This window comes from Onthophagus taurus, chromosome 2 (assembly GCF_036711975.1).
Source record: "Onthophagus taurus isolate NC chromosome 2, IU_Otau_3.0, whole genome shotgun sequence".
In the NCBI taxonomy this organism is placed as follows: domain Eukaryota; kingdom Metazoa; phylum Arthropoda; class Insecta; order Coleoptera; family Scarabaeidae; genus Onthophagus; species Onthophagus taurus.
Window position 1 is genome coordinate 12279305 of NC_091967.1, and position 12462 is coordinate 12291766.

A 12462-nucleotide genomic window follows, 5' to 3' on the forward strand; every position below is an offset into this window, starting at 1 on the left:
AGTAGTTCAATTACTAAATTGCTGAAGGAGTTATTTCCACTTGATTAAAGTGCAGCGATTGGTGTCTTTTAGAGATCGATTGTTCTTTGGTTCATTGCACAACGGACTTTATAAAATCGAAAGACCAATTCTCGAATATTGGCTATAAATCGCTTAATAAATCTCGTGGTGTTTTTTTTACGCCATGAACGACCCCAATCTCTCCGGGCGATATTTGCTACCATCCCATTTTTATGGATTACATTTAGAGTTACGAGTGACCAACCTGTGAAAATCGTTTCAACCTTATCGGAACTATGCAAAATTTATACTATAATGAAATATTGTAACGTGCAGAATAGATAAAAATATTATTACGGTGGAAAAATAAAAATAAAAAAATACAATCAAATACAGCAATGATGAGAATAAGAGTTGCTGGTTAATCTTTAGATGGATTAAGAAGTCGGTACTGCATTATTGAAACCCTTTCTCTTCCTCTTTTTTTATCTGCACCAAACTTTTAATAATTTGGATTAGCTGTAGTCTGTGAGTGAAAGTAATTAACTGAAATCAGATTGTTTGTTCTTGATCAATATAATTTCATCACTGTTTTTGCTTCAATATTTAGGTTCGTTGTATTTATATTCGTTGCAATCAAATCTTGTCTATAACACTACGACAAATCAAATTATGTGCAAATTTTGTTATAGTTTCCATAATTGCGTGTTCATTCAAAAAATTCTTCGATTTACTCTTTGTTGAGTAAATATTAAAATAAACCGGTAAGATCCAAAACAAAGTTTTTGATATTTTTCAATAAATCCATCCATTTGAAAATAGATTGGGTAAAAACTTTTTAACGATTTATCCCGCATACGAGATTTAATGGTTAACGGAAGAATGTAACGCAGTGATGTATTACGGAATTTACCGCAAAGTTTCAAAACTTTGAAATTGCTGGCGCTCATACATTAACCACTATTTGTAGACTTGTATCGATTTCACACGTTATTTTTGAAACTTTTTCTAGTTAAATAAATCCAGTACACTACGTAAATTCTGATTATTTCCACGATTAAGAAAAAGTGAACACTGTACTACTCATGCTTATAACTAAAAGAAATTGTTTAAAAACTTAATTATATTTATATAGACATCTTGAAGAAGTTAACATTCAACTTAGAATTTTTGTAAAGCCATTCATAAGAAGCACAGATCTACACTGAAGCTTTAGGTATATATTCGTTTGCTTACTTTGCAAGAATCGCAATCTTGTGCTACCAATAGGAGCTAGAAAATAAAAAAATTTTGTTAAAACACTCGTTATAATAAGGACATTCAACATGTACCGGAAAAAGCTATAAAACACCGTTTGTTTTATTCTACCACTATTTTTTTACGGTGAAAAAAGCACAATTGAAATTTGAGTGCTGTGGATACGAGAAATTTCGTTAATTCGATCAAACTATATAAAATGGTATATTATTTTAATAATACTATTTTACAAACAATTTATTAATATGTTAAGAAAATAGATCCGAAAAATCCGAATGACGAAACTGAATGTGTACAACTCAAATTAAAGTAGCATAAATTTCATTAAAACTGCGAGTATTCGCTTTTGAGAAGTTTCTAAACGTAACTTTGAGATTTAGTTGGATTTCACTGTTTAGAGCCACAGACCATAGTTCCTCGAGCTTTCCTATACAGAATATTCATGAATTATAAACACAAACATTGTCTGAGTTGCTGTTCCTTAATTGATGTTGGTAAGAAAGGTTCACAAATATTTCGTAAAATCATCCCTTAAAACAGGTTTAACAAACTTTTCAAAAGATTCACAATAAAGTTACTTCAAAATTACAAATATTTAACTGAATTATCGGAAATTAAATTGATTTGGGTATGTGTTGATATATTACATATTTAATGGGAAACCTCCCAATCTCATTAAACTGTAATTTGTAAACATCAATTATTAGTAACGATATTTATTTATCGGTTAAATATACATTGTTTAATAATAATAATAATATATTTGCTAATAAACATAATACAAAAAAATTATATGCACTAACTATATTGCTGTAACAGAGAAATATCAATCGACTGCAACAAAAACATAAAGTTATAGGCAAAACGATCACACTAAATGATATGACTCAATTGGGTGTAGATATAAATATAAAATAAAATAAATATTATTGAGCGTCATACAAATTCTCTTCTATTCAATTGAATAGTTCCCGCTCTTCCTAATTTGGCATCTTATCTTTACACCATCTTTGTACCTTTTTCCATTTCGACTCTATCTCCTTCTACAATTATGTTACAAATATATATCTTGAACATTTTTCTCGATTTAAAAAGCTTTTCATTCCATGTCTACACCTGCTAAACGGTTCGTCTCAAGCGAGGATCATTGATAGAAAAAGCTAGCGTTACTTACTTTGTATCTGAATATTTATCATAATTATGTTGATTAATTTATGTCAGTTTAAAGCAACAGTATGAATAATTAGAGAATTGGTATATGATCAGATACTGCTTTAAGAATGGATGAATCAACTCATAATAACTGTGATGCGAATTATTAAAGGATTTTTTTTGCTGCAATTGTCATATAAAACTTTACAAATAATATAGTATTATGCAAACGTAGCTGGTGACACAGCCAACGTATTAAAATTTTATTACAAAACTTTTCAACTGTGTTACCTTGCCATTGGGAGGAAGTGATTATTCGCTTTATTTTACGTTACATCACATTGCTTATAGCTTCGAACTTTATAAAAGCCTTTTATACTGTCAATCATGTAATTCTAGCCGTACTGTTTCTTGTTTTGCTATGTTGGATTGAGATGGGGGCTAACAATGAGCTAATTAATACTTAAATTGGAATATAGGGTATTCCATTAACTATTTATAATTACTTATAACCTTTATATAATTATTTATAATTTTTATTCGGTTTTTGTATTTATATAACATATAAATATTTAATTTTATTTTATCTATTTCACCCTCCATACATAACCACGCTGTTCTATTACCTAATTGAAAATAATTAAATTCCGAAGTATGTATATTCTAACAGGATACAATTTTTGTCTTTAAACAATTATTCCAAATGGGTGGTTCAAACAAAGTTTCGTACGTAATAAATTTAGTTGATTTTATTACGTTTCTCGACGATTGCGAGAACTACTTCTTGAACAGATCCGTCGGCAGTGATAATTTTGTTAACGTTACTCAGAACATGGAGTAACTTTCAACTAGTACTTTGAACGAAAAGTTTTCACACACTTTACTTATAAAAAATATATCAAGTTAATCTGCGTTTTTTATTAAATGAATCCAAGAAAGTTGAAACTACAGTTTTTTTTATTACAAGCGTCTGAAATCGAATAGATAGCGGAAAAGGGGTGGTATTTTTCTGAGATTTACGACAGGGCGACTATGGCGTTACGTTCTATAACGCCCTATGCTGGTATTACACTGCGGCGAATTTTTTTTTTGTTCCATTTCCATATAAAAGACTCCAAACTACGGCTCTTTAAGCCTTTAGGATGCTCAGCCTCGGGCCGAGCGGCTGTAGTAAATTGTCTTCGAACTGTGAATAAATTTTTATCCATTCAGAATTCTCTCTCGGCCTTTATCGCAACCACTAAATTTAAGTAATGAGTTCTAAATCGAGATATCTATTGTATTTATTCTGGTAGTTTTTATTTGTTCCTTACAAATAAAACAAACACAAAAGCAAAACTGAAACCTCAGAGATTTACCAAATCGACGAGAGTTTATCTTGGTTTACGTTTACTGCAATGCTTTGTTTGGGCTATTTATTATGACAGTATGTGTGGAAAAACACAAACCCCTAAAAGTGTTTTATACCCCTGATAAATCTATTGTGTTTAAAATGCTGTCATATTCAATATGCGTATTAATAATTTATATAATACAGTTTCGTTCTATTTTATTACAATAATAAAATTTTACATCATTTTCAATATATTTTGTATAAAGTTAAGAATACTGACCATAATCCTCTTCGTAGATGATAGCAACCCTCGTCCAATTGAGGAACGCCATGACATCTTGGAAGGCTCGGTTGAGTAGGTGTTGAGCCGGATATAAGTTGATCGAGAACTCCCTAACGTCCGTATCAAGATCCAGCCGGGCTTCCAAGTGTGGGATGTCGAGGGCGTCACATATCGAGTGGATATGAGCCCCCAGTAATGGATCTGACGGTCCAAAAACGGCTTGCACTCCAAATCGTACTTGATTACATGCTAAAAACAAAATTGAATTCATTTCCATTTTTTATTCTCGCAAAATTAAAAGTATCATTACGCTACAAAGGTTATAAAAAGGATTCATTAACAAGAAGCTGGCTAAATTTGATCTCATTTTTATTAGAATGAAAGGTAAATAACCTTATCTTCCGCCACGTCATTAAGGAGCATTAAATTCTTTTAATAAAGGGAACCTCATTTTCGTTTTTAGTTTTACTCGGTGTGAAAATTTTCCAAAAGGTTCTGTTTGCTTTTCCTAGCTAACACCCTTTCACAACGCAATTACAAGAGAAGGGCGAGACAGGAAACGATGTTTCCCTCATTTTCGCCCTTTTTCAACGACATTTTTTTTCAATCGTTTCTGAAAAGGTTATCGATTTGCATCTTTATATAACGAACAAGCGGACAATAAGATTTTGTATTGTATCCTTGCCTTTCTTAATTCAAGGCCGGGACGGTAATATCGTTCAATCTGAGCTAACCTAATTACCCGCCAAAGCTCTCTAAAAATCTAACAAATTTGGTTTAGGTTTATCTTTTTTACTCATTAAGAAAGAATTTTCCGGCTATCAATTTACTAGGTTCTCGGAATTTATTAGATGTTAAGAGAGTGGATCGTTGACTTCAAGATCACTTAACTACCTCTAGACACGCTTTAAGTGCTATTAGTATATCCAAGTTCCCCAAGATCTAGATCTGTTCGTTCCGCTCAATTTGTAACCCGGGATCGTTCTTTAACGCAAACGATGTGGAGTGGCTTTCGTTTTAAAAGTGTAATCTTTTCAGGAGGGTAGAAAGAACAATTTGGGTCAGAACAGAATTGATTCTAAAAGTCTAATGATGAAAATCTCAATAAAAAAAGTTTATAAAAGAATATTGGTATTAATTAATTTAATTGTTGTTCTTTCATACAAGAATTGAGTCAAAAATAGAATACGAAAAGTGACTACTAAATAAAAGCGAGATCTCATTTTCATCATATACCTGATTCCTATTGTAGCAATGCATAATCAGCTAAGCAAATGTGTACATTTTGGAAACTGAGTCAATAACCACTGGAATGCTTGCGTTAACATTCTGGATTAAACACGCTTGTATATGGTCAAATCAAAACTAGGTACTCACGTTACCATATTTCATTAACAAACGTTGAAATGTTATAAGTATCTATTACGTTTTTAATTAATGTAACAAACCGCACGATGATTTATGTTCAAATATTCTCTGGGAGCTACGTCGACCATGATGTTAACGCGTTTCGTACGCTTGTTGAATAATTTACTAACTTTATCTATAGTTAGAAAAGTTTGAAATAATTGCTTGTTAACTCAAATAAATCAATAGTAAATTATAGTTAACACATTTTATCTTTCAATAATGATTTTGGTGTTGATCGCGCAGTAAACGTCATAAATAAGGCGATTATTATCTTGTCACTCTTTCCCCTCTGAAATATAATGTATTCGTATGTGAAACAAGATACAGTCTATACAATTAGTAAAGCCAATGATTCATCGCTTAAAATCGTACAAAATAAGAGTTGGACATGGAGCTTTTTTTGAAAAGATAGACAACCAAATATACGTATCACATATGCGTGTAGCCGTACGAAAAATATATTAATTATAAAAAAGGCCTTTATTTCACACCAAATATTATTATTAACATTATTTATTTATTTCCTCAATTCCATCAACTTTATCGTCTTCAACACTGCTGTTCTCTTGTAATCTTATTACCCCTTCCGTGTGAGGTATAGATTTCATTCAATCTTTAGCTGTCATTTTATGCAATGTTTCGGCCCACATTGTATATGCACTACTTATATATGTATTATAATATTATTTGCAATTCATCCAAACCAGTTTAATAATAATACTTTATTGACGATAACACCATTTACATTTTAAAATCACAAAAGAAAAATCAAGTCCCGTGCTGTTCGAAAATAGTTTAAAGCTAATTTTGGACCCGTCCTCGTACTATAGTTATGGCCAGAACTTACCGTTTTATATTGGGTAATGTCATTTTTAATGTACGGAAGGCAGTGGAAGATGTAAAGGCATAGAATTGTTAACAGTCCAAATGGAATAAATTTAGCTCAACAGCAATCCTGGAATCCCAAGTTTGCCATCACTCTGATTAGAACTCGATTAGTATGGGCAGAATGACCCCAAGCTAATAAGACGTGACTAAAGAAATAACCATAATATGTGCCCAACAGTACATGGAAAGGGACCAAGTCACGCAGTCTGCAAATTGCAAAAATGGCGATATTCAGTTTTTTTATTAAATGTGAAACATGTGATTCCCATGTAAGGCCCGGCTCAAGGTCCTAGACGTCTAAGGGAAAAATGTAGGGTTTGCGTTTTGGCTTCATTCGTGCTGAGTCTATTTTTTTTAAACCAGTTCGTGATGATAAAATGATGGTTTGTAAATAATTGTTGGCTTCAAAACAATCTTGAGTAATACGAGCCAGTGCTTGAACGGCATTTGTCGTTGATTTTTTCCTTCTGAAGCCAAAGTGCACCAGCTTTAACATATTGTTTGATTCAATATGAGAGAGCAACTGCTTATTTAGGATAATTTCAAAGATTTTTCCAAAAATAGGCAAAATAGATATTCGTCTAAAGTTAGAAGGTTCATTTTGTCGGCCATTTTTGTGTAAAGGGACAACTTTAATTATTTTCAGACAGTCGGGGAATAAGGATGCAGATATGCATTCATTAAAACTGTTTTAATTAACTTACTATTCAACCGATAGACATCCCTGCACGAAGACTTCTTCAAGTTGAAAACCACTCTCTCAACATCAGAAGCATCATAGTTGCTATTACTAACAGGTGAATTTGGATGAAGGTTAGAAGAATTCATCGGAAAGATTAGAAACAGCAGCGATGATATTTTCAGCCACATTGGCAAAATATTTGTTCAATTCTGTAGCAGTAAACATATTGGTAGAGCGGTCATAAATTAAAGGATTGTTGCCCAGAATAATTTTCCACATTACACGTTGTTTGTTGCTAGAGCTTTTATGTGGTTAGTATTTGCGTCTTTCTTTGCTTTAATGATTAAATTGCGATAGAATCGTCCAAACTGTCTTATTTGCGATGTGGATATCAAATCCGTCTATTTATGTCAACCAGAAGGTGCAAAACATCCCTGGCTAGCTTAATGTTATTAGTTATTAGTGAACCAGGAAACTTTTTTCTCATTGCCCACCTTGCACTTGAGAACTCTGACTTTTGCTAAAGCACAAGTGGAGGGTAGTAACAATGTGGTTTATAAATAAGGACAACTTTTCGTTTAGATGCAAATTAGTGCCATCAATAAAGCCAATGTCAACCTGGTCTAGAGTGTTATAGAATTGAAGGAGACCCACGTCCGATAAATTACATTGAAAAGTTGTTTTCAAAATTGTACCTGTTGATCTGTTATTGCACTGAAAGTACTCCTAAATGTTAAAGTTTTAGTAATTTTAACAAAACAAATCCACAAATAAACATTTTCTAAATCTTACACCAGCTGTTCAGTTTGGTTTAAAATCGGCTAAATCAACATTAGATTTTATAATCGTTTAATCTGCATTTGTGAAACGCATTTCGATAAATGCCGCCCGATTTTCAGCATATATTGTCTAGTGTTCAAAAAATATTGTATATAAATATATTTTTAATTAAAAGTTTATAGTGGATCAATATTGGGTAACAGAAATTACACGACAATAAGCGACTGGTCGACGCCCTTCGTACGCACAATTAATCAACGTCCTCGTCGGAATCGGAACGACCAGCGACGGCGTCTTTTTCTTGCGGGAGGATAACTTTGTCAATATTTGAAAGGGCGGTAATTTATGAACGGGATCGTATGTCATCCGGGTTAGCTTCCGACGTTTTTCGTTATCTGTTAAATATTCAGCTGAGGATACGCGGGACGATATCAGCGTTCGAATGAAAAAGTCTGATTTATGTCCTTCCGTGGGCAATGATGGCAAAGGTGGTGGCGCTAATTAATAGGGATTTATCGCGTTTAACTCGTCATTTAATTGGTATTTATCGCAATAGTACTTTCTCATTTCCCGAACGAAACTGTTATGAGTATTTATGTCTACGTATTCATTGAATATAATTGGTTTCTTAAAAACGTCCTTAAAAGTATAAAGAATTATTGTAAAACTAGAACAACTAAACTATTTAATACGTCAACAGGGATTTTCTTGAAATATTAACGAGGCTGCTACTTAAAGAAGTCACGTTTTCTTTGTAGCGAAGCGATGGGGGGCTTATTATGGTAAGTTGGGAGCAACAAAGTTTAAATTTAAACAGACATAATAAACTGTCTGGGGTCCCATTAACTTTACAATTTCAGTCAAGAGGAAAGAATCCGAGTTTTTAATTCATTTTATATCTTTGAAATGGAGTAATTTCTCGCACTCATTCCTTTATAGACGTGCTTCTTTTTTTCAATGAAGTTGATTTTATTGGAGGTCGTATCTGTCCCATTCCCCGACCTCTATTGCTTTTGCTGACAAAGCTGATCGTACTTCCTTTTATCAGGTTATTACTATTACACGGCTTCCAACTTTTTTATATTAAATTCTTCATTAAATTAAATACATTAAATTAACCATAAGAAATTAACGAAAACTGTATTCAAGTTCCTAATTACAGGTGAAATATGACTACTAAATATTAGTAGAGGAAGTTATTTCGAGAACTTATTACGGACAGTAATTTACCGGAAGTAACTTGAACCCTGAATCGATCCTGTTAATAGTTTATTTACACGGAGGAGTTCCGGCTGGCATATGTTCGAGCCCCGAACTAGAGCTGACATTTCTAATGCAGAATTCGAGTGGGAATAGCAGTGTGCGCTTTCTAAGTGGATATCTTGCAATTTAACTTTCTAGACTTCCCTTTATTTTATTAAACTTTTAGATGCGAATGCTCAATCGACATTTATTGGGAATAAATATCCTTACGAATTCCTATCTTCTCGTATTTAGAACTTTGCACCAAAGTTTAGATCGTTTTAAAAAAACATTTTTCGTCTTTTTTAGTGCTGTTAGATAAAGATATTAAAGTAACAAAACTTTGTTGCGAATAATAAACCGTGTTAATCTGTTTTCTTATACATTAAACTTATCTACGATAATGTTGGTTGAAATAATTACTGCTATAACTATATGAAAGCAAGGGAAACTTTACCATTTCAAATAATATAGTTGCAATATGCTTGCTTAAACTTGGAGTCTCAGGACGGGAAAGATTTTAGTTACTTGTAATTTAATTTACTCTTAAATTAACGTGTAGGGTCTTCTAAAAACCTCACACAATTATTTAGGTAGACAATAATAGGCGGTCCAGAATCTGTTATTTGATTTTGTTATCTGTTATCTGTTTTTTAAGCCAATAATAAAAATGTATGAAGAACATAATAAATAAACACAAGAAGAAAATAAATGAACAATATCTCATCCGAAAACTTAATCCTTGGACACTACAAAACGGGAAAAAAATTCCCGATTCGAAATGTCTTTCAAATTCCGCTAAAACGACAAAATATTGTAAAGGTACACGAATATAACATAAAAATGATCTTGTCTAGGTGGTCATAACTCGTAAACGATATACTCGATTATCAAGATCTATACGTCATTCGATTCTTCATAACTTTTTGTATCGAATACAATGACATATAGAACTTGATAGTCGCGTACAACATTTATGAGTTATGATCACCTAAAAATAGTAATTTTTGTGTTATTTTGGTGTACTTTCGCAATATTTTGGCGTTTTAGCGGGATTCAAAAGACATTTTGAATCGGGCATTTCTACTTTCATTTCTGGGCAAGGACTAAGCTTTCGAATGAGATATTGTTTGTCAAAATCGGTTAAAAGGTACTCTTGTTATGACCTTACACAACTGTTTAGTTTACATTTACTATCTTAATATCATTATAAGACACTTACAAGGGAAGTGTCACAACTGTGTCTCACCGATTTCGATGCAATTTGGTACAGTCATAGAATGGGCCAAAATAAGGTTCGCACATTTTTTTATACGTGCGGTAAAAGCCCCTGGGGCGAGTTATAGGGGTTGAAAGTTTGGAGAAAAAGTACGTTTTCACTTATATTTTGAAAACGAAAAGTGCTATCAAAATTTGGTAAATTGTAACTGATATTCATTTTAAAAGAGCTTTCTTTTGATGTGTCACACATATAGCAGAGGGTTAAAAAGGGCGAACTACCCCTATTTTTTTGGAATTATTTAAAAACCACCCTATCGATTTTGGCGGCATTAAGTATACTTCTAGTGCGTTCAAAAATATTAGTTAAGGGTTTTTTCCCATTCGCCCTAGATCAACCCCAGCGAAGTTACGGGGGTTAACATGTAAGCACTTTTCGTAAGAATGATGTGATAAAATTGTCAGGTATTTTGAAAATACTTTAAACAAAACCGTAAATTAGTCGCACAATAAAATGTTTAGTGTAAAATAAGGCATAATACACCATATAGGGGTTGTTGGGGTTATCCACCCCCTTAAAAATTAATTCTATCCCGGGCGTTATTTGTCGATTACGGCGAAATTTGGTACTGTGTTTGTTTTATATTTGAAGTAAAAATTTTTGAAAATGGTTATAAGGGTTACAAATTAGGGGTAGTTTTTTGTTTATACCTCGAAGATGAAAACTGCCATCGTAACTGTGGTATTGTTTTTTAAAAATCTATCTATCGATGTTCCACGAGGTAAACTACCCTCATTTTCTTTAAATAATAAATATAAAACTACTAGATAAATAAGATATTTTATTTATTTATGAGTTAAAAAGCAACTGACAAAAAAAATAGTTCAATATACCAAAGAAGTTTATTCTACATTACTAATTGACGTTTTTTATGTATTATATTAATTTTCAATATTAAATTTATTTTTATTCTACGTAGTGTTGGCAAAAATGAAAGTCGTGGAAAAAATGTTTTAAACATAAGGATTTTTTACACCATGCACATGTTATGACCGCTATATCCCCACAGATATCACACGTTGGCTTCTCACTCGAAAAGCAAACTTCCACGGGATTTTCAAAATGGTCTGGTCTCTCCTCTATATAGCCACTTGCAAACCATGCGTATTTAAAAACATTTATAAACCGAGGGGAAGCCAACTGGTTATGCGTCAACGATTGCAATTTTAATATGTTATCCCTCTGATGTAAATTGACATCATACTGGTAAAGAATAATCTGATCAGAGAATCTTCTAATAAAATTTTTCCATATTCTGAAACCAAATACATCTAGGGGCTGTATTTGACCTGTTGTCCCTGCAGGTATAGATAAATGTTTAACTAAACTAACTATTTTTTTTTGTCAGTTGCTTTTTAACTCATAAATAAATAAAATATCTTATTTATCTAGTAGTTTTATATTTATTATTTAAAGAAAATGAGGGTAGTTTACCTCGTGGAACATCGATAGATAGATTTTTAAAAAACAATACCACAGTTACGATGGCAGTTTTCATCTTCGAGGTATAAACAAAAAACTACCCCTAATTTGTAACCCTTATAACCATTTTCAAAAATTTTTACTTCAAATATAAAACAAACACAGTACCAAATTTCGCCGTAATCAACAAGTAATGCCCGGGATAGAATTAATTTTTAAGGGGGTGGTTAACCCCAACCACCCCTAAATGGTGTATTATGCCTTATTTTACATTAAACATTTTATTGTGCGACTAATTTACGGTTTTGTTAAAGTATTTTCAAAATACCTGACAATTTTATCACATCATTCTTACGAAAAGTGGTTACATGTTAACCCCCGTAACTTCGCTGGGGATGATCTAGAGCGAATGGGAAAAAACCCTTAACTAATATTTTTGAACGTGCTGGAAGTATACTTAATGCCGCCAAAATCGATAGGGTGGTTTTTAAATAATTCCAAAAAAATAGGGGTAGTTCGCCCTTCTTAACCCTCTGGTATATGTGTGATACATCAAAAGAAAGCTCTTTTAAAATGAATATCAGTTACAATTTACCAAATTTTGATAGCACTTTTCAGTTTTAAAATATAAGTGAAAACGTACTTTTTCTCCAAACTTTCAACCCCTATAACTCGCCCCAGGGGCTTTTACCGCACGTATAAAAAAATGTACGAACCTTATTTTGGCCCATTCT

General features: G+C 32.4%; 1 protein-coding gene across 13 annotated transcripts in view; it reads right to left on the reverse strand.

The window, feature by feature from the left end:
- Positions 1-12462, reverse strand: part of LOC111425846 (glutamate receptor ionotropic, kainate 2-like) — a 57604-nt gene that overhangs the window by 28208 nt on the left and 16934 nt on the right. For 7 of the 13 annotated variants that reach the window (XM_023060117.2, XM_023060114.2, XM_071194271.1 and 4 more), the window contains exons 4-5: positions 4023-4274; positions 1237-1272 (exon numbers count right to left, since the gene is read on the reverse strand). In XM_023060117.2, the coding sequence (XP_022915885.1) occupies positions 1237-1272; positions 4023-4274 (288 nt within the window). The remainder of the gene's footprint in view (positions 1-1236; positions 1273-4022; positions 4275-12462) is intronic. The other 6 variants (XM_023060118.2, XM_071194273.1, XM_023060115.2 and 3 more) reach the window with 1 other exon arrangement.